The sequence below is a fragment of the Parasteatoda tepidariorum genome, chromosome X1 (assembly GCF_043381705.1).
Source record: "Parasteatoda tepidariorum isolate YZ-2023 chromosome X1, CAS_Ptep_4.0, whole genome shotgun sequence".
Classification (NCBI taxonomy): Eukaryota; Metazoa; Arthropoda; class Arachnida; order Araneae; family Theridiidae; genus Parasteatoda; species Parasteatoda tepidariorum.
The window spans coordinates 53,757,517-53,781,317 of record NC_092214.1 but is presented as its reverse complement, the minus strand read 5'-3'; the positions used below and the strand labels follow the sequence as shown (position 1 = coordinate 53,781,317).

General features: G+C 28.0%; 1 protein-coding gene across 2 annotated transcripts in view; it reads left to right on the top strand.

Annotated features, from left to right (window-relative positions):
• LOC107450099 (ubiquitin carboxyl-terminal hydrolase isozyme L3) overlaps positions 1 to 23,801 on the top strand; it is a 92,220-nt gene that overhangs the window by 2,611 nt on the left and 65,808 nt on the right. Inside the window, exons 3-7 of one of the 2 annotated variants that reach the window (XM_016065825.3) lie at positions 4,273 to 4,401; positions 11,549 to 11,791; positions 15,411 to 15,458; positions 16,439 to 16,514; positions 20,445 to 20,503. In XM_016065825.3, the coding sequence (XP_015921311.2) occupies positions 4,273 to 4,401; positions 11,549 to 11,791; positions 15,411 to 15,458; positions 16,439 to 16,514; positions 20,445 to 20,503 (555 nt within the window). Of the gene's footprint in view, positions 1 to 4,103; positions 4,402 to 11,548; positions 11,792 to 15,410; positions 15,459 to 16,438; positions 16,515 to 20,444; positions 20,504 to 23,801 lie in introns of those variants that run through there. The other variant, XM_071187481.1, reaches the window with a different exon arrangement.

Genomic DNA, 23,801 nt, shown 5'->3' with positions numbered 1-23,801 from the left:
GTTTCATATTTGAAATAGTTTTTCTCTTAATTGCATTAACCTGTGATCTTCTAACTTTTAATTAATTAAATATATTACTCAGTCAAACTTATTGCCAAAATTTCATTGCTGTACAATTATATTTTCTTGGTGTTAGGATTTTTTTCTCATTGGTGTATTAAAAAGCGACACATTATTGTACTTGGTAAAAATGTTATTCTTTGATAAATCTTAGAATCTCATATCAAGAAATTTAATTTTAAATAAATGAATTATGACGAATCCGATTTTCTTGTAACCTTCCGGGTAATTGTTAAAATGAAATTAAATGTGTAAAAACTTGTTTGTTTTGGTCACAGTGAATAAAGTGTTCAAAACTTATCACTAATTACAAGCCTAAACTAATAATACTATACTCTTTTATAAATATATTTTGGGACAATGAGGATTGTATTAAATTTTGTACTAATATTCAATCACAATTATATGTTTGAAAATTAAATTGAAACATAATCAATTGATCATAACAAGGAGTCATATTACCTTTTTTCTATCAACATTTGTTAAAGGGAAAAAGTTTTCTAGGTAAGTAAACTGTAATTAGAAGTTAAGTGAGTTTCAAGTTAAATAGTGTTTTAAATAATTTGATTCAAATCATGTTATATAGTTGATTAGTTAACTCGTGGTTTTCGAATATGATCGGAAATACTCGATTTCACATTATTCACTTCATTGATCTGAGTCACTTGATTAAAATCTTTGATCGAAGTAGTGATTGGAATCACTGTTTTGAGTACCAGGTTTAAATCAAATTGGTGATCTGATTCTCATGATTCGTACAGTACTGGACAATTTAAGAAGTTTACAGTTTCAATGCACTATAAAGAAAAATATCGGGTATATGTTACTGACAGCAAAATTGTGTGGGATTATTTTTAGTTTTTTCAGAGATAGTCACAGATGCTCTATGTGTGACCTCTTAGTCATACAATACACATTGAACTAGTAATCCAATTTTGATAGAAATGTTTTCCCAATGAGATAAAAACTGAAAAGTGGACCAACTATCCGGTTTTTCTTTACTTCTATTTGTTAAAATATATATAATAGTTACAACAAACTAAAATTTAGGAAAGATGGGAATTCTAATTATATAATTATTAACACACTTGACAACTCCCCCACATTGAAGCTAGTTTTTGTATCAAATATTCCATTGCTTTTTTATTATTTTTCTAGGTTTTTTAATAATGTTTTTTTGATAGACAATTTTAACAGTGTTTTAATATTTTTTATGATGTTGATTATTGTTTAATGTCTCAAATTCAATGTTCATTAAATTTTCAAATGATAAATTTGATAATTTTCTTGTTTACTTTTGCATAAAATTTAATTGTTTAGTTGCATATTAACTATTTTCATTTTTGTGTTTATTGGGACTATTATCAATTGTTTAAAATGTTATTGAATACAATTTATTACAGTAAAAAGATCTTCATAGCACAAAGATCTCGAAACATTACACTTTATATTTTATGTTAGATTATAGGTTATTTCACTTTAAATATGGTAATATTAGTTTGGAGCAGATCAATCTTAAATTGCTTTAAAATAATTTTTAGATACAAATACTTAAAAACACACAAAAGTGTTTCTTTAGTGTTTCATTTACAATAAATACTTTAGTGTTTCATTTACAGAAGAAAAAGAAAAAATTTTTTTTGCCACATTAGAACTAATAAACAAATTAATCAATTTTGGTTTGCTTTGCTTTTTAAATTTTAACCTCATAGCAACAAATAACGTAAAAAGTCGATAGTTCTTACTTAGTTACAGACATTTCTTAAATAAAAATTTCATATTTTACACCCACAAAGCTAGTGTGGTTTATGGAGAATTGAAGCCTTTATAATTGTGTTATGTAGCTCTTCTTTTACAAAGTTTTCAATTTAAGGTATCATTACTTAACTGGCATTTATTTAACTTAAATTTTGATGTTCTAACATATTTAATTAAATTACTGATAAAAAAAATTTAAGAAAAAATGACTTCTGAAGAGTCATTGTTTACATTTCATTTGGAATATGGATTTATTTAGGTTTTTTCTTCTGCTATACTTCATAATATGCCTTTATTAAGTAATAGTGATTATCTTAAATGTTTCAGCTATTGCTAAGTGACATTGGCAATAAATGCGTTCAGAAAAAATTTTGAGTTTTTGATTGTAGGAGAACACTTATGGTTTAAATAGTAAAAAAGAAAAGATTCAATTTTAAAATTTTGGAATTTTAAATAGTTGATGAATTCAACTGCTTATATATTTCTTTAATTTTTTAAATTTAACTTTTTAACTTTTCTAAAATTATATTAATAAAACGTTATTTATCTCTACAATTTTAAGACAAAAATAGTAATTTTATATTTACAAAGCAGCTATGAATTATCTTTTTTTTGTTTTGCTAAAATTTATACATTTGTTCTATAAACAGTATATATGTATAATTAAAATCTATTTGTAGTAAAATGTATTAGTTTCATTTTATTTAGGAGTTTGTTATTAGTGCATTCAAATTTGTAATTAAACATTTACATAACTCCTGTATATGCTTTGTATATAATTTAATTATTTACTGTATAAAGTTTTTAAATTTTATTTATTAAGATTTGCTTTTCTCTCTTTTTACCAATCTCATCAGTGTTGATGATAAAGGGTCTCATAAAATTTGCATCAATATGCATTTTCTTTCACGTTGTATTTTTATTACAACTTTAAGAGTATTTTTAAAATGTCTCTTAACTCATTTGTAGTGTAACTCAGAAACAACTGAGCATAGGCCTTATTGAAAAGCTTCATTAAAAAAAATTTACTTGTAGTTTTTTACTGTTTCTGAAATTAATATTCAATAATTTAAAACATTCAAAATAGTTTTTACGCCTTATAGTGAATTCAAAAGTGAGCTCCTTGAAGTGAAGTATTTTTTATTAACCAGGACGCGAAATTTCCACAGGATGTGTAGCGTTTTAAAACAGTGCTTAAAGGTGCTTATTTTTTATTTACATTTTTTAAAAGCTCTTAACAGTGCTTTTTTAATTTGGGGTTTGTAAAAGAGGCTTAATTTTCTATCTTTTAAAAACAGATTTTTTTCTTTGTCGTGTCATTCTAAATTACCAAAAAAGGTATGATTTTTCCCAATTTTCTCTGCAATATTTATCAGAAACTAGTATTTTATCTGGATGATGTGAAGTTTATGAAAATGTTTTTGAATTTTATTGATTTTTTTCTTTGTCGTGTCATTCTAAATTACCAAAAAAGGTATGATTTTTCCCAATTTTCTCTGCAATATTTATCAGAAACTAGTATTTTATCTGGATGATGTGAAGTTTATGAAAATGTTTTTGAATTTTATTGATTTTTTGTTCATAAATTACGAACTTTAAATGATTGAAAAAAATAATTTTTATTACTTCACAGATCCTAATTATAAATTTTTTTTTGTGATTAAAAATATTTTTTGTGTGCTTAAAAAGTACTTAAAAGGTGTTTATTTTTTGTTGAAAAATCTGGCTACGCATCCTGTTCCACTGATCACCTTATCATTGCTGACCAAATATTTAAGGTTAGCAAGTAAGTTTTGTCTTGTAAAATTTTGTATTTCAATTCAAACTATCCTAACATTTCTAGAATTTGCTTTATCATGCTATAGATAGGTTCAAACTTCTGTTAACCTTCGAGAGTGTAAGACTTTAAATTGGCTAAAATGATTTGCTTAAAATTTCTGCAAATGAACCTTAACATACCTAACATAGTATTTTAGTATAACATTTAGTGTAACCTTTAGTTAAAACCTGACATAGTATTTTAGTACCAAGATACAGATATGAAGTCTTAAAAGTATGAGAGCATCTTTTCTTATGCTTTCAACATGCTTTTCTTATTTTACTGACAAGTGGATGAAATTGAAACTGTATGGCAACCTTATTGAAAATTAATGTTATTTTTTTGCAATAAATATGCTTTAATTTTTCACCTTACTACATCTGTAACAAAAGTTCATCTTACTACATCTGTAAACATTTTAAAAATTGTTCATATTTTTCGTGAAAATAGTAGCAAGCTAAGGTTTTATCTGGCTAGTACCTAAAAATTGCAATTATTTTTGATTTTTTACATTGACTTAAAATATGGATTAATTGTTTCTAAAGAATTTGAAATTGGAGTGAAATTTTTTTAAAAAATCTGCTTGTTCTATATTATGTTGGTATTATTAAAAGTATTTATATTCTTTTGTTTAGTTTTTGGAAAATTTGGGTGTCCCATTCAAGTGGGGTATATCAGATATAATTTCACTAGATGAGGAGTTCTTGCATATGATTCCAAGTCCAGTGCTTGCAGTCTTGCTTCTCTTTCCTATTACTGAAAAGGTATTAATATTTTTGTTTTATGATAACTTTATTTTTTAAAAGAAATTAATGACTTTTATTAAATTATGCTGATTAGTTATTCAACTACTTTTAAATATTTCTATGACCTGGATGATGAATAATAATTAAAGTCAAAGATTATTTTAGCTTGAATGATAGTTTTTGGTGCCAAATGATCTTTTATGAAAAGTTTTAAGCAAAACTTTATCACATACATTTTCTTACTACAAAAATTGACATTATTTGAAAAGCGTTTAACTATAGTTTATATATCTTTATGGGGCACTATTTAAAAATATTTGTTGCTAATGGAGTAAGTTAATTATATTGAAAATATTTCATGTAGTGTGTGCCAATTTCTCAGAGAGAGACAAACTCAGAGATAAATGCAATCAATTGCTTATTAGCATCAGATTTCTAAGAAAGAGCAATGATTCTGCTTATTCAGGTCAAACACGTCAAAAATCATTGGTATTTTTTTATTTTTTAAATTCAGCATTCATGCTTTTAAAAGCTAAACATAATTGAAATCAAGAATATATTTCATTTAATTTTTGCATAATTAATTTTCAGAAAAATGTTTTATATCACTATTGTGTATTTGTTTTGTATTGTTTATTGTTTTCAATTAATATTATATAATTCTATTGTTTAATTTTTTCATACATAATTTTTACAATAGTTGTTCTAAGTCAGAAATTTTGCAATTAAATATTTCAAAAATGTGTTTTTAAAAAATCCTATTTTCTAATTCATTAATGCTGATTTATATAAACAGAGTTCTCCCTAGGAATAAAAAAAGGCAGAGCGCTGCCTCTTTAAAAAAGGCAATACAGTGCCCACCGCTAATAAAATCGGCCGCTTTATAAAATCAAATAGGCAAGAACAGAATCGTTACAATATTAATACATGTTAAAAACATCGTTTAATAAAATAAATGTCGCCGCTTTTTAAAATCAAATTTTGACTACATAATAAATCAAAAGTGCAATATTTCAGCTTTTTTTTTTGTTCTTATTTGTAAAAATTTTTTTTCTTCAAAATTTAAAGATTTTTTTGTAAGAAGCAACAGTTACTCACAAACCTGTGAAACAGGTGTGGTTAGCACTTTCCTGGGATATACATAGTGTAAGAGTTAAAGAAAAATGTGGGTGGTAAGCAGTGAGTTCATAGAAATCAATTTATCAATGTCAATTCCTTCACTTGAATGAAGTTTGGAGAAACCTATCTCACTCAACTGGGGGTCGAATTCTTATCTTACTTTTTATTTAATGAACCATAGAAGGGAGAGAAGTTTCTTTTGTTATCTATATTAACAGAGAGCATGAATAGATTTCCAAAAACTGTTGGTGCACATGTTCCATATTATTTAAGCTGTTTGAGTAAATTAGAGTTAGAGCACATCTCTGCCGCTGATTGGGTAAACAATGTGTGGCCAACACTCATCAAAGGCTATAAACCAGAGCAAATTTTCAACACAGATTAAACAGGATTATTTTTTCGAGCACTTCCTGAACACACACTGCTGTTTAAAAATTAATCGACTGGTGGATGTAAAAAAAAATAAAGGAAAGACTAACCGTGCTGCTAACATGCAACATGACAGAACTGTGAAAAAAAATACCCTTTAGTGATAGGAAAGAGTTTAAAACATCGGTGTTTTAAAGGAGTAAAACACCTGCCTACCAGAGTTATGCCAGCAGCTATAACGCATGGATGACATCCAACATCTTCAAAAAATTTCTTCTTGAATGGGACAAGGAGCTGAAAAATGAAAAGGTTGTCTTACTTTCAGACAATTGTTCTGCGCATCCTGCTGATGTGGACTTGCGTTTGAAAAACATTAAATTAGTGTTTTTGCCACCCAACACTACAGCTATTATTCAACCCCTTGATTGGGGAATCATAAGATCATTCAAGTTTCATTACAGAAAAATGGTTGTTCAAAAAATCATTCGTGGTATATACTGTGACAGCTCTTCAGAACTCTTAACTGCAAACAAACTATCGAAATCCCTTACTATTTTGGAATCAGTGCATTTGATTCGTAACTCATGGGACATTGTTTCAACACAAACAATATCAAATTGCTTTAAAAAGTGTGGATTAAGCACTGGCGATGGAGCTGATAACTGATTCGAAGAAATGCTGAGCAATGAAGAAAATGAAATGGACAAGAATTTTTCACGTTACGTAGCTATTGACGATAACCTGCAAACATCAGGAGAAAAATCTTATTCTGAAATTATTACAGACATCAAAAATTGCAAAGTTGTTTCCAATCAAGAAATGGAGGAATCAGGCTCAGTAGATGAAATAAACACATCAGTGCCATCTTCAATGGAAGTCAGAAAATCATTTAATGTATTGCGGCAAGCTTTAGAACAAAGAGGAGGTAGTATTGAAAACTATAAAAACTTCTATAAACTCTCGAATGATGTTGAAAAGTTAATTTTAAATACTGCAACTCAAGCAACCATTGATCGGTTTTTTGCAAAAATTTTGTAAATTTAATGTTATGTGGGGTTTTACTTTATTAAAATAGTTAAATAAGTTGAAATAAAGCATTAATGTTGTCATTATTTCAGCTTTTAAAATGTGTGCATTTAGAATATATCGTAAAAATTAGATTTTTTTTTTCAAATGTTGAATTGCCTCTTAATAAAATCAGCCGCTTAATAAAATCAAAAGGGCATAAGACAAAAGTGATTTTAATGAACGGCGGGCACTGTATAAGTTTTGGAAGAGCACTCATCAAACATTGAAAAATTTATCAAAATGTGTAATATTATGTAATAACTGAATTTGATCTTCAACAATTTTTAACCCTCTACTCTCTTATACTATTTTACATGGATATTTCAAAAAGGGATTCTCTTTATCTGAAGTGGAGAAAAATTTGTACTTTATTAAAATAATTAAAGGCATGCTAATAGATAATCTCAGGGCATGAATTTTTTAGAATAACTCATATACAAATAACTCTGCGCCCTCATTTTTAAACCAAATCTGCACAAACTGTCACTTCTTTACAAGGAGAGGCATGTGGCGTCTTTGGGGGGGTAGGAGAAAGAGTTGGGCAAAGTCAATTGCGTCATCAGATCGGCATTCAGGCGCATGATTGACTTTTTTTATTATGTGGTTATTTTCTTACGTCACACGCATCCATAGACGTCACACGCATCTCCCCACCCATTTCTCCTTGTTCATCCTGGGGTTCTCAAACAAGAACTCTTGGGCTTTACTAGCCAATCTACTCGTGTATGGAAGGTTGACTGCATAAAGCTAAACATGAAACAAAACAATATAAGAATTTGAAGGACAAGCATACTATGTCCTGCACGATGCAACCCCGAAAAAATAACTATCAGTGATATTTTATACAAATATAGCCAAATAAAGAATAACACACAAAACAGGGCAAACCTTACACCTCATTTGTGTTGTAGTATTAATTTTCTTAAATTTTTTTTTAGGCTCATAACCGGTTAGAATTTTTAAATTACAGGAAACTCCCATGAATGGTAAGATTATGCACAAATTTAAACATAAATCACATTAATAAAACTTCCTAGAGTATTAAGCCTGTTTCCACATCACCTCGTAAGCATAACATAAGCAGAGGGATACACTGGTATTTTTCTAAATTTCTTCCGGTTTTAGGAAGCTTGTTATTATTTACATTCTGTCAACCATCCATAATATGGGTTTGCTGGTTGTTATTTGCATTTTTATATTTCTTGTCAAAATATTACGTTCAGAAGCCTTTTTTTGTTGTTGTTAGTCCTTGGAACGGTTGATTCATTCTGATTGATCTGAAATTGCTCTTTGCTGTATGGCAACAAGTGTTTGCTGGTTGTTGTTTGCATTTTTATATTTCTTCCAGTTAATCTAGTAACAAACAGTTTTGATAGTTTTCATGCTATCTTACGAATTATTTCTGTGTATAAATCGATACTATGGAAAAAGAATGAACCAAATTCCAGAACGATTGGTATGAAAAATAACAAGACTATATTTTTCTAAAAGAATAGCTGGAATTGGTGGCTGGTGCATACCTGCTAAATCTCCTGTTTTTTTATTGATTGCAAGTCCCCTTTATTTTACGACTATCTCCTGCTTACCCGTATGCTCTCAAATTTCTCTGTATTTGTTGAAGAAATTTTACTGTTCGCATTCCTCAACAGATGGTGCTATTGCCAGTACTGCAGTTTGTTGAGTGTTAATAGTTTAAGTCAAGCTGTGGTAGCTCAAGACAGGTAGAATGTTTACCTTCCATTGAGGTGAAGCGGGTTCGAAACCCAGTGATGACTGATCTATACGAATTCCGCATCCATCTTGCACCGACCCTAGTGCTAACGTAAAATATCCTCAGTGGCAGACGAATCAAGGGTTAGAGTCCCCTTGCAGTCAGGCTAACTGTGAGATATTTTCTTGATTTTCCTCTCCATATAACTCAAATAATGGGTTAGTTCCATCAAGAAGTCCTCCACAAAGGCAAATTTCTCCCAATACTTGATCCAGGAGTTTCTTTGTCTTCTGGATTAGGTTCAAAATTACTAGGTTTTAGAGGTGAACATTAGTAGTCGTGAACCCAAAATTGGGCCGGCTGTTCAATGGCGGTTATAAAATGAAATATTTTAAGTAATTATAAATGATGGTTCAAAAAAATCTTCTTTAGATTAAGATTTATGTTCATATTTTTTACTTCGCTAAATGTAAGTGCTTATATTATTTCCAATTTTGAATTTCTCTTTTTGACTTACATGATTTTGCATGATGTATCAAAATTGTACTCATAGCCTAAAAAATGTCGCTAGTGAAATCTCCGATGTTGGTATTCGAGATGGCGTATTCGAGCACTGTGATCGTGAATAATAAGGGGTCAAATAAGAAGTTTGTCGACGCTCAGGTAAATATGAACTCGCTCAATAAACCGAAAAAAAGCGGACTGTATAATTATGCACAATATTTATTTATTATTATTTGGAAGAGAGCTTTTTTGTAGCTCGTTACAGCTCTCCTTCCACACACACTCTCTCTCNGATGTTGGTATTCGAGATGGCGTATTCGAGCACTGTGATCGTGAATAATAAGGGGTCAAATAAGAAGTTTGTCGACGCTCAGGTAAATATGAACTCGCTCAATAAACCGAAAAAAAGCGGACTGTATAATTATGCACAATATTTATTTATTATTATTCGGAAGAGAGCTTTTTGTAGCTCGTTACAGCTCTCCTTCCACACACACTCTCTCTCTCTCAGTGTTTCAAGTGATACTAGGTGGCGCTACAAATCTGTGCGGATACAAAGTTAAAATTAAAGTTTTGCTATGTAAATTGAAAATGTTTTTTTTTTGGTGAGAAGGGGTACCGTTAACAAGAACAAATAGTTTTGAAAACCATCTATATTTTAGTATTATTATTATTGGATGCAATTTCTATAAATTAAAAAGTAATGTGTATGTTTATTAGTTTGTTCGTGTATATTTGTTTATCCATAAATTGTTCTTTATTTAAAAAATCAGTCCCTGACTTAATTAGTGAGTCAATATTTTATTAGTGCTAAATAAAGTTTGCTATAGTTCCATTTTCTTTTAGTTTAGCTTACTTCGATCACTATTTTTCATAAATAATTTTTTAAAGCCTTTGGTTTTTTTTTTAGTATGGATTTTTTTTACTTTGATTTATTTTAATTTTTGTCTGTTTGAGTACTATACACTTGGTTTTAGATAGATAATGTGTAAAATTGAAACTGTTCATTTTTGCTCTTCACTTCAAACATAATTTCATTCTTGACTTCATACATTTCAGGGATTTTTTTACTCACAATCGCATCTGAAATGTAAATATGTATACATGAATAGGAATAATCTTTTGTTTTGTAATAAACTATGGTGTAACCTGTTTTTATTCTTACTATTTTACCCCTAAAATTTTTTCGAAAAAATTCATAAAGTTACCCTAAAATTTTTAAAAATTGGGCTGCTACCCCTAAAAATGTGTAGAAGATATTACCAGATGAGAAAATTTTTTATCCATTAATATGTTGAGTATTGATTGTAAAAATTGGTTATTTAGATTTTAAAAGGGTACTATTACTGCTTAAGAATACTTTAGTGCAGAGATTTCTTATCCATAAATTTGATTTTATGGGATTTAAATGACTAATTTTATAAGCCGTTGATTTGATTATTGCTGGTTGCTGTTCTTTAATAAATGCTGTTATTACTAAGAATTCATACTAGGAAATATATTTTAATTTTTCATAACTTAGTGCTCATTGTTGTCTATTTAGTAGCTTAAAATATTCTTATAAATCTTGAAAATGGGCAGAAATAGGTTTTTATTAATTATCAAGAAATTTAATTCTCTCATAGTTTAAGCTCTCATCGCTGATAATTCTTTACTGTCAAAAACTAATTTCCATTGCTCAATCTAGCTGGTAGTTTCTACTGCTTATTAACATGGTGCGTAGCATTTGTAAAAAGTGCTTAAAGGTGCTTATTTTGTTTTTTTAAAGGCCGTTAAAGGTGATTATTTTCTTTGGGGTTTTTTAAAAAGTGTTTAATATTCCTTTTTCGAAAATGAGATTTTTTTTCTTTATCATGATGATTTTTATGCCTTGCATTATGCAAAAGCTCTGTTTTCACATTGTTATATTCAAGGTTTTCACAATTAATACAACCACGATCCATTTCGTCTTACCATCAATCCCTAGCGTTTGTAAGTACCAATTATTTTATATGTTGATAAAATACTTGCGAGTCTACATGTGCTTCTACTAAGCTGGGTTCGATGAGATTCTAGCACTCTCATGTGCAACTCTGCTGCATTTTACAAGATATTCTCAATTTCAGACTTCATTTTCCACCCTTTGAAGTCAAAATGAAGAATCTTTCGATGCTAATATAATCAAGAAAAGAGTTCTTTATCAGAAACTAGTTATTTTATCATGATCATGTAAAGTCTTTTAAAATTATTTTGCATTTTGTTAGTGTATATAATACTTAAAAATATTTTTGGTGCTTAAAAAGTTCTTAAATGGTGCTTATTTTTTGCTGAAAGATTTGGCTATGCACCCTGTATTAATATATTATTTATTTTTCAAATTTACAAATGTACTTACGTATGAAGTTTATTTTACAGTATCAAGAGCATTGTGACAAGCAAGAAGAGCTATTAAAAACTGAAAAGCAAGATACTGATCCTGATGTTTTCTTCATGCATCAAACTATCAGAAATGCATGTGGAACTGTGGCTTTAATTCATGCTATTGCTAACAACATGGATAGTTTATGTCTGGATTCTGAATCAGTTGTAAAAAAGTTCATTGAGGAATCTCGCTCTTTGAGTCCCAGAGAAAAAGCTGAAATACTTGAGAGCAGCCAGGTATATTTTTTATATACTGATGTTTACTTTCAAATGTAATAGGAATGTTTGTTTGTGTATTAATTTTTGAGTCATACCTAACATCTTTGTAGGCCCTTTTAGTGTATAAGCTGCACATATTAATGTTTAAATATTGATAGATTGAGGCCTTTCAGTAGGGAATTACTGTGATAAATTTTTTTTTATTTTATTGTATGTAAAGTAACTTTTATGGGTTAGTATAAACTTAAGGTTGTTTAAAATTGAATTGTTTCATGTTTTGTTTCGATCAATGGCCGGCAAACTGTTGCTAGCGAGCCAAATTTGGCTCTTCCACAAAATAACGCACACAGGCGTGCACATTAAAAAGTAAGAAAATCTTGAAAATACAGCCCAAAAGCTGTTAAATTTTACTCAAGCATAAATATTACTGAAAAAATATCTGCCAGTTTTATGAACCTTTTCAAAAGAAAATCTTATCATGAGTAAATTGAAAAGTTGTCTTTTTGATGAGCATTTGAAATCCTTCTTAAAATTAAAAACAGCATACAAACTTAAGTTGCGCAAACTTTCTAAGGAGATGCAAGGCCATTATTGATAATATTTATTCATTCTTTTGATTTAAATTTTTGTATACCTTAAATTTTTTTATCAATAAGTTGTATTGTTATGATGTGTAAAATAAAATTTCATTTGATGCTCTAAAAATGCGAACATTGCGCTAAAAATGCCTTATGACATGACTTAAATAAAGTAAAAGTATTGAACTGAAACAATTTTTCACTCTTTAATATTATGAGTCATTTCAAAAAATATAAAGCAATGCACTACTTGTTCTACGTTCATTAAAGTTTGAAAAATATGTTTTACAGTTTAACTAGGACTTTAAAATTGAAGAATCAACTTAATTTTTGCCAGTTTTGAGAAGTAAAAAAAATGTAGTGTTGAGAATTAAGAAATGTATGTTAAGATGGTTTCAACATAAAGAAAGGAAAGATTAAAAAAGTTTCACATAGCAGGTATACAAGACATGTATGAATAAGAGAGTTGAAAAAGGGTCAACCTTAACTAGCATACAGTGAACCAAAAAAAAAAAAACGGACCACCTTGGATAACTTTTGATCTAATGATCTGATCTTCATGTTCCAGGACTTAATCTTTATAGTTTTAGGGGGTGACCGTAAATATGCTAATTAATAAGTGCAGATGATATTTTAAATTACAAAAACGTACCTTTTAATTTCGAAGTCTCCGATTTCTGACCCCCTAGATATAGGGGGTAGTCTTATTCTGAATAATATGGTCCTAATAGTTTGGTTAGGAAAGTGATCCAAAGTTTGGACCCCTTAATATAAATTTTATTTCTTGCGTATTTCACCATAGCTTAACTTTTTAAACGAATTGAAAAAAATTTTGCACACAATTATAAAATTTATTTATCCAAAGATAATTCCATACAAAAAATAAATTTTAGTAAATATTCATTATTTTTATTATTTTATTTAATAATAGTCATGCAAATTTTGAATAGTAGGGTATACAATTTTTTACGTCATTTTAAAGTAGGTAATTTTACATGGCACAATACAAAGTTTAAGCAAAATCGGTTGAAAAGTTCCTGAGAAATCTAATTTTAACTATAAGACTTCTTTTAAATAATTCATCTTTACTTAAAAAATTGTGTGAAATTATCTTTGGATAAACGAATTTTTTTATTGTGTGCAAAAAATTTTCAATACGCTTTCAAAGTTCTCAAGATTTGGCGAAATATGCAAAAAGTAAAATTAACATTAAGGCTCCAAGCTTTGGATCGCTCTCCTGACAAAGTTATGGGGACCACATGTCCTAGATTGCGGTCCCCCTATATTTTGGGAGTTAGAAATATGAATCTGTGGGAAAAAATTTATTTTTATTCAGAGAAAGTATGTTTTTGTATCTAATTTTGTAACTTAAAATACCATCTGCACTTATTAATTAGCATTTGAAGTCACCTCCTCCAACAATTAAGATTGATTCCTAAAGATCTGGTCATTAGATCAAAAGTTATTCAAAGTGGTCTGTTGTTTTTTTGGTTCACTGTACATTGATCAATTGAGAACATTCTTAGTAAAAGCCAGCATAAGAGTTCCTAAATTAAGTAAATAACAATATACCTAATTATAAAATTGAAGTAAGATTGTAATTGTTGATCTGATGATAATTGGCTCTGTTGACTAATGAGTTAACCAACCGTTGGATTTGATAAAACTTTCTGATTAACTTGTGTAGTTCATTTTTTATTATATTTTTATTTATGTTTGTAATTTTTGTTTATATCAAATTTAGGTATTATCTAGGCAATCCAACCAACTATGTCTTTAAGCAGATATCTTCTCTGTTGTTTCAATTTAAGTTATTATTTTAAATTTTGTTTATTGGACTTTTGTCATGAAATATAATACAGTGTAACATCCCATATCCGGAAGGATCGATATCTCGGACACTTTTTAACAATCAAAATAAACAAACATCTCTTCATCTTCCCCTCTCTTTAAAAAAAAAAAAAAAGAAAGAAAGATCTTTTGACACATTTTTTCCTTTTCTAGCTTCTAGTGATTTATGCATTGAACCCATAAATGAACAGAAAGGGTACCCCCCCCCCTTCTTTCCTTTGCATCTGGTTAGTAAAAGAGGCATTTCCTGGAACCTTTTTATTAGAGTGTTAGGGGAAAAAGAAATACTGTGGAAAAGGATAAACTCAGCAAATGTTAACATGAAGGGGGAGTTACTTTCAGTCACACAAGAAAAAATAATGAGGACCCAATCAGCATGCCACACCTTTATGCTTGATTGATAGCCAATGATGGGAGAGAAAATAAGAATTTGTCACTACCCCGCCCTCAACTTGAATGACAAGTAAGGAGGAAATGAATTTTTCTTCTCCACCTACCCACCTTATTGAATGACGGGAATTTCCCCTTCTTGCTTGAATCGTTCTAGTTCAAAATGGTGGAGAGAGCAATTAATATTTTCATAACTGGGAATTTTTTTCGTTTTCTATATTTATTTTTAGAATAGCAATAATTATTTTTTTTCTAATATTTTGTTTTTGATTGATTAGATATCATTCTAATACTAAAACATTATTGCCCAAAAAATAGTGTTTATTTATTTTTTGCTTCTTAGATTCAGATCATTTATTAGATCGTTTTAAGCTATGTTTACCTTGGGGGTCTACATGACTTTGTGTATTCAGCTTAAATAATTATTTTATTGTTCATTTATTTTAGTTTGTTCATCTCATGTTGTAAAAATAAAATTCAAAGTGTCTGCTTTAATATGACACCTCAAAACTATTAATTATCATGTTTTCTAAACATAAATATGGTGTTTGATATTAAATCTGGGGAAATGCAAATCAATATAATGATCAAGTAAATGAGATATAATTATTGCTATAATTATTTTATTATTATTATTTGATAAATTTAATCTATTTAGAATGTTTATTTTGGAAATTGCTTTTCATTATGTTGGAGCCAAAGGATTTGCTTATTTTCAAGAGTGTTGACAGGTCGATGGGATAATCCCTAAGTACCTGAAAAATTTTGTCAAAAAAATATAAAAATGGCATATAGTTAATTCATCATATCTATTTTAGGAAATTAGTGCTGCTCATGAAGCTATGGCTCAACAAGGTCAGACTGAAGTAAGTATAAACTTCTGTCTGTTGTAGGCAAGCAATTTAACAAAAATCATAAATTCCTTAATAAAAAATCAGTTTATAATAAATAAATTTTTTTTATTTTTGAAATTTATGTGTAATCATATGGAGTTTCGAAATAAAAAAAATGATTCATACATATTAATTAGTAAATTGAGAAAATGGTGCAGCTGCAGGGCCAAGCCCCGCGAGGCACCTCTGTCCATCAAGAAATCAAAAATGCAAGTGTAATGCGTATATTGAAATAGTTTTCGCCTGGGAAAGTTAAGCAATCCATATATTGGTCATTAATTGATTAAATTTAAAGCCAAGGCTCTTTTTCTTAGCCTTACACATTCAAATGTGTTGGCGGAAGAGAAAGTTGGAGAAAATCATAATGAATTACATCCCTTCCGTCATGTAGCTTGGCCAAGAGTCGAATCAGGGAAACAAAGGTATTTTAAAAGGTATCAAAAATGACGACTAGGGTAACTTTCCAGACTTCAATTTTAAATTTTTATTTGCAAATTACAACTAACTACTCTTATTTCAAATCCTGGATGGAATACAATTTGTGGAAAAAGGAACTGCTGTTCTGGAGAGGGGAAGTAATCCTGTCAAAATTTGTTTTCAATTTGAAAGAAGAGAAGATCATTATTTAAAACTTCATAGTTTATTCTTGATATATCTGAATTCATTTTTTTCTATACTTTAAATTTTAACTTATTCATGTATAAGGAAGGGAATATGCCATGACGAGTTTCTCCTGTGATCTAGGCAAACATTTTAAAATAATAAAATTAAAGGAATATTCTTACTTTCTAAAATTTGTAAAAAGTAAAAATTTTAATTAGTAAAGTAAATGTTTAATGGCAAATTCAGCTGAGATTAAGATATAAGATAATAAGTCAGGGTGTAACTTATTTGCTTGATGATATTTCTTACTTGTTTGCTTTATGATATAGCAACTATTTTCTTATTTTTAGGCACCTGGTGTGGATGATGAAATCAACTTGCATTTCATTGCTCTTGTCAATGTCAACTCCAAGCTATATGATTTAGGTGATTAATTAACAATATTCATCCTTTATTAAGTGTCATTTTTATATTATTAAAAAATATATTTTAGTATTAAACAAGCTTTAGATTGAAAAAGGTTTAGCTATTTGGAATGTAATAGCTATTTAAACTGCATGTAATCGAAAGAAAAAAATTCCCTTCAATTTTTATCTATAGATTGTGTTTTCACATATTAAAACCCAGTCTTCGTTATTAAAATATCACATTTTGAATATTTTAATTTATTTCATCCAACTCTTAACTTGTAGAATCCAAAGCAAAACCACGCTTTCTCTTAAGCGTGCTATTTTTTCCTTGAAGGAATTCAAATTTTTAACCTCCTGCTTAAAATCCTTAAAATGTGACCCTAATTGTTTAATCAGGAGATTTGTTTTAAATTTATGCCTTGTAATTTTTTTTTATTTTAGCATTTTTTCTTAAGTTTTTAATTTTATTTCTCAAATCAAAAATTTTTTTAATTTTATAACTCATTTACTCAAACTAAATTTGCAAAAAAAGAAATTTTATTTTTAAATTTCATTTTATGATTGAAAAAAAATTTAAGTTTTTAGTTATCTTTATAAAATTAGAAACTAAATTGATTAAAGAGCTTCTGAGCAATTTCTGAACTATTCTTCAATTACTTTTTCAAGTTAGATTAAAATTTGATACTTGGGAAGTTCTCTGCCTAGCACAAACTCTATAGAACTAATTAAAAATATTTCCTTTAAATGTTTCACATTATTTTTGCTAATAAATATATAAATTCAACATGATTTACACAATAGGAATTAAATTTATAATAAAATATGTGTGTTACTATGAAATGATAAATGTAGTTATAGACTACTTTTAACTTTTTATATTTCCTATGAGTCAGAAATTATCTGTGAATATAACTGATCATTTATTAACAAATATAAAATATATTTTATTATTATTATTATACTATTGTAATTATTATTATATAATTATAATCATTATTATTATACTATTGTAATTACATATTTAAATTCAATTTACTGCGTGAAAAAATTTGTTAAAAAATATTTGTGATTGTTATGTATGGAGTGTGTTATTTTGTTCAAGGGTGAAAGTTTTCAGACTTCAGGTGAATTTTTGTCTTTTCAAAAAATATTTAATGTAAGATGAAAGGAAGGCGAACAAGATAAAAAGTTATAAATAATTTTAAAAAATTTTGTAACTCTAGTTTTTATTGAATAATTTTTCCTAATATCATTATTAACCTCTTGTCGCCCAAATCCAGTTCGGGCAACTACTACGTGCATATTTCTGATGCCCAAACTGACTTCAAGCAGGAGAAAAATTAACGTTTTTATTTTGTGAAGCCAAACGTTTTTACATTAAGATACCTAATTAACTATTTTCCATTTTCCTAATAGATGGCATTAGTGATCCCCAAGTTTTTCACCGATTACGACTTCAGAAGAGGGAGGGACATGTGGGCTGGGATTTTGGCCTTTACCATACTGTAAAAGATTTGTAAAATTAATGTATTGAAAATCATATTGTTGTGCTTTATATTATATTATAATAGTAATATTTTTAGTTTCAAATTTTTTTTAATTTGCTCTAATTGAATAAGATGTGTGTAATCCATTACTTTTTTATGTGTATATTAAAATTATAAATGCGGTAGTTATGGCATTTAAAATTTTATTTTTGTAATAAAAAACCATTTTCTAACTTTTAATAAATATAAAGAACAAAATTAAACAGTCAAAAAAAATTCTTTTTCGGTCCATTTTTCTGAAATATATGTCACTGTTAAGGTAGGTAGTTGTTAAGGTAACTGTAGTATTTATATTTTTAAATGAGTTTTTATCTAGGTCTTAACATTTTAGTGCACTCTTTAATTTTGAGGCATGGTAAAAAAGGTTTTAAGTAACAATAAGTTATTAAAGGTGATTTTTATTTTTCATACTTGCTTATTGTAGCTTTTCTTTAACCACCTAAAAGTTAGGAATTTTTTTTCTATCCTATTAATTTTATTTTAAATATCTGTATACCCAGTAATATCTGTTTTCAGTAAGAATTTAAAACTTATATGCATAAGTAGGGTTCTCACCAACAATGGAAGTTTAGTGGTCCAATTAGACAATCATTTAGTAGTTCAAAAAATTAATATGGTAGACAAACTTGAGAAGAAAATATCGAACATTACGATTGCATGATTCATGTTTTGGTACATATGAAAAGTTTTTAATTGCCATCTATTACACCCTAAAACTAATTAGTTTAATTATTCCACAATGATTAAAGATTAGAATTTATTAAAATTAAGTGGAAAAAATAGCAAAAATAATATTAGTTAATAGATACAAATGATTAGATCAAATGAATAAATGAATGAGGTAAGCAGGGAAAGTAAAATTGAGAAAATATTAATTTAAAAAATTCTAAAATATAATATATAAGTAAATTTTAGAAGAGCAAAAAAAAAAATGTTTTATTGATGAAAAAGTACACCGTCATTACATGAAAAAATACCAGAGTTTAAGGTACCACACATCTGAAATATATCTAAACATTATGATTGCTATCCTCACATATATCAATGAGCAACATAATAAAAGTTTAAAAATTACAGTTATTCCATTTGAAAAATCTTAAAACTAAAACCTAACCTACACATGGAATAAAATTAATGTACCATAATTTTTTTTTCAAGGAATTTTGAGGAAAAAATAAAACTTTCTTTACTATTTTGTAACTGTCAAACATATTTCTAGGTGGCAATATTGTCCTCCATGCATATGATTTTAGCGGCATTCGTATATCATTTGGCGACATTTGTCACAATGTCACCATACTGGCATCAACCAAAAAATAATTTTAGTTATCAAAATTATTTAACCCCTCCTCACTATTACTTTCCTTCGAGATACTGTGTGGTTTTTGGTAATAACTGGATATTTTTTTATGATCATCTGCCAAAATAAAAAAAGAGGCTGAAATAAGATAAATATCTAATTTCACTCAACGAATAGTTAGTTCTTTTTATCTTTTTTTTTGTACAAAAGTTTAAAGGTAATTAACTTTATACATTTAAAGTAATATTGATTTTGAATATTATGATAGATTGTCTCGACTTTTACAATAAACACTGGCATAACTTTGTAATGAGCGAAATATATATGTGTGTGCGTTTGTCATTCACAGAAGAGACAGGGATTTCTAGGACTTAATATTTGTTATAAAAAGTATAATTTTTTTGTTGAAATTAATAAAAATTACCAATTTATTAAATTTATTGTTTAAAACTTTTCCACAAATGTTATAAGTCGTGTCTGTAAACAGTCAGTTCTCACTATTACCCCGATTTTCAGCCTTGTAATTTATAGAAAAACAATTTAAGTGATAATATCTGTGCATATTGTTTTTCATTTAGAGTACTTAAAAAATACTGACCTCTAAACATAAATTGATATTGCATACTTTAATAATCTGATTTTCAAAAATTTAATGCCTGTTCCTAGAGTGTTGTCAGTGGACAGAAACAGAAGTATCAATAAAAACAAAACTATCTACAAGTATTATGCCTTAAATGTTATAATTTCAGTAGTAATTTTCTTTTATAATTCCAAAAATAATGTGTAATTTTGCAATTTTTAAAAAAAATTTTTTTTACATTTATGTTTTCTATATCATCGTTGTAACTAGTTTGTGTACACTAATTTCTAAATATAATCTGAACTACTATAACAATTTCATTAACTTAAACTCATATCTATCTTAAATATAAGTATAAAGCCTAACCTTACTTTTATGGATTAAATTTTGCATTGTTATGCAAATTCACTGGAAGTGAAAATGGAATAGTTTACTTTTTGCTTATCTTTTGCATTAGTATATTTTTAGTAAATATGCATGTCATCAAATTTTTGAACTGAAATTCTAATTTATTTTTAGATGGGCGTAAGTCAGTGCCAATATGTTGTGGTCCAACTAGTAAAGAATCTTTCATGAAGGTAAGAGTTTTAATTGTTTTACCCATTGAAATTGCAATATTGTGCTTGAGAATGATTATTTGCATGTCTGAGTAATAACTATTTTGCTAAATAATTATCTTTAAAATGGCAAATTTATGATATTGTTTTGATTTTGTAAGCGAATGATTTTTATTACTATCTGATATGTATGGATATTAATCTATATAAAAAATAACGTACATTAGTACTTCCTGAAAAGAAACAATCTCTATTGTATTGTCATTCTGATGCACATCAGGGTTCCCCTGGTACTTGAAAGTCTTTGAATTTTGTTAAAAAGTCATTGAATTCTGCTATAGGGTACTTGAAAAGTACTTGATTTAAGATTTAAAATAATACTAATCTTTCTTACAAAAAAGCAGTAAAAAAATAATAAATAACTTCAAAGGAAGATTATAGAAATTCTAACAGATGCAATTTTTAATGCTTGAAGTGAAAGGGGGTTAAAGAAGATGCAAAACTTTTCTCTCCTAGATTTTTTACACCAGATTATTGTTCATCTCTGATGTTTTGAAAACTGAAATTTCTAGCAACTTTTAGGTTTTGTAGTCAGATTTTGAATTATATATAGTGCTTAATCAATTTACATATATGTTCAATGTGTTACCTTCATTATTACGACTGGTTAATATTTATATCCTATTTGTTCTTTTAATTTATATACGAAGGATAATTAATTTTTTATCATTTATATTCAAATTTTTACATTTAGTTTTTAATGATAATAAATAAAATTTAATTATACAGGTATCATTGATTATGAATAAGCATTGTGATTCACATTAAATTGATTCTTGATTTTCGGATTGGAATTCATATAAAATGTTCTATGAATTGCGATTTTCAAATCGAACATATCGTATATTGCTTAAAAGTGGTTTGCAAATTACTCATCATAATTCGTATTAAGGTATTTTATAAATCGCACATCATGATTCACATTAAAGTTATTTCTGAATCATATAATGTGATGCGTATTTCAGTAATTTCAGAATTATGCCTCACAATTCTCATTCTAATAGTTTACAAATCACGCATTGCGATTCACAAAAGAGAGATTTAAGAATTACCAGTCACAATTCTCATCAAAATGATTTAAGAATCACATATAGCTGTTCTATATTAAGCACCTTTCGAATCACAAATTGCAATTTGCATCATAATGATCACTATTCGCATGAAAACTATTAGCTGATCACCCAACAGAATTCACATTAAAGTGATTTATGTATCACACATTGTGATTTACATCTTGTTAGTTCGTGCGTTTTGTTTAATTTGCTATTCATATTGTTCTGATTTAAGAAACATACACCGCATTTCAATTTACTAATCACACATTGTGATACGTAATTTACGTAATCTTCGAAACTAACTTCACGTTTCTTATAATTTTGATTTACATGTAGTACATCTAGATTCGTATAAATGCGATTTAAAAATTATGCTTAGTGAAAATTACTCATATTCACAAAATTTTAAAAATCCCGCTTTACATTTTATGGATATATTTATTGTAAAGAAAATAAAGCTTGGTAAGTCTCAGTTAGTCATCTGTAAAATATTATTCTGCAATAGATTTTATTCTGTTCAAATTACATTACTGATATTCTGAAGTAACAAAATATGTTAAATGGATATATTTTGATATTTTATCTAATCATATACATTTCCCGTAACCTAAAATTTGATCTAACATATTAAAAAAATTATTTATATTTTAATAACCCTACAATCACACAAACTTTATCAATTATTTACTATACTTGTTTAATGTAGTATGCCTTATTCATTAATTCAGTTTAATTTAATTCTAATCCACTTCATTAAATTTTTCATGAAGAGTTTCGCTGATGCTAGTTTTTAAATGTTGGCGAGTATCATTCGTAAGTCAATTGGATATATTTTTTTTGTCAATTGGAATTTTTTTTAAGTGATTTGAAACAGCAATGTAAATATCAACCATTTGTATTTTTTGCTGATAAATTTAATAAATATTTTTTTGTTGTCAAATAAGCATTGTGCTTTAAAAATATACAATTTCTGCTTCTACGTAATTGTAAAATTTGGTTGACATGTACTTTAGCGTATAACTGTAATACCAAATAGATCCTTGAAAAATTTGATTTTAGGTGCTTAAAAGTCCTTGAATTTTTTTTAAAAATTGAGTGGAAACCCTGCGCTGTAAGCAAAAGGTTATAGGACAATTCTAATGATCCAGATCCCTTATATCAGAGCCATAATCTATTTACCACTTTATAGGATGCACTCTATTTAAAGGACAGTGAAATAAGTAAGATAAGGGTTGAGAAATGCAAAATAAAATTTGAAATACTTTTAAGTTAGTATGTTCATCTCTCTTTAATGATTGTTGCTTTAAGGAGAAGAAATTAGAAAATAGCATGCTGTGGTGCTATTAAATGAAATTTCACATTCAATTTTTTTTACTTGGAGAGAAAGATGATAAGAGAGACCCAGGAATACCTTGAAAGTATTGTGTCTAAGGGAGAAAAATTATGATCAAATGACTGGACCCTGTTGTAATAAGTTACTAATTCAAAAGAACATTCAAATCTGCCAAGAGTGAAAATTTCTAACATTTTTAGTTCTTCAAGCTTTAAAGGGTGCTCTCTTTTTCAGAAAAAGATTTTTTCTTAAAAATGCTGATTGATGTCATGAATTCCATGAAAGAAAAACTTTGTTTTTAGCATTCAGACAAACTACCATTGTGATGACTTACACGTGCATGGTACAGAGATCAGTAAGGGGATCTCTATGTATAAAAGCCGGTTTTTCCAACTCTCTCTGATGGGTTGTAGAAAAATTGCTTTTTTTGGGATTATGGTCAAATTAGTTTTGTTGGGTTGAATTGTCTGTGGTCTGGTTATGCTATCTAAGATCAATGACATTTAATTATTCTTCAACACATGTTTCTTTATCGCCAAAGCTGAAGTGGTTGTTAATTAAAATTCTTATTATTTCATTATTCAAAATGTGGAAATGAATTTTTAACCTCTTATGAATAGCAAGAAAAGAGCATTGGGTCTGGCTAAGAGCAAACTAATCTTCTGTTCAAAAAGCTAAATGTCTTTGGTGTGCTAAAGAGTTAGACATTTCGCATATGCGGGAAGCAACTTTAAAAACATACATTGAAGGTAAGTAATTTTTTTTTTTTTTTTTGCATTAAATTTTTTTTTGCCCAATATGCTTAATAATTTTTCTAGTTGTGGATATAAATGTATTTTGTTTTGGTTTCATTTGATCATTCATTTGGTTT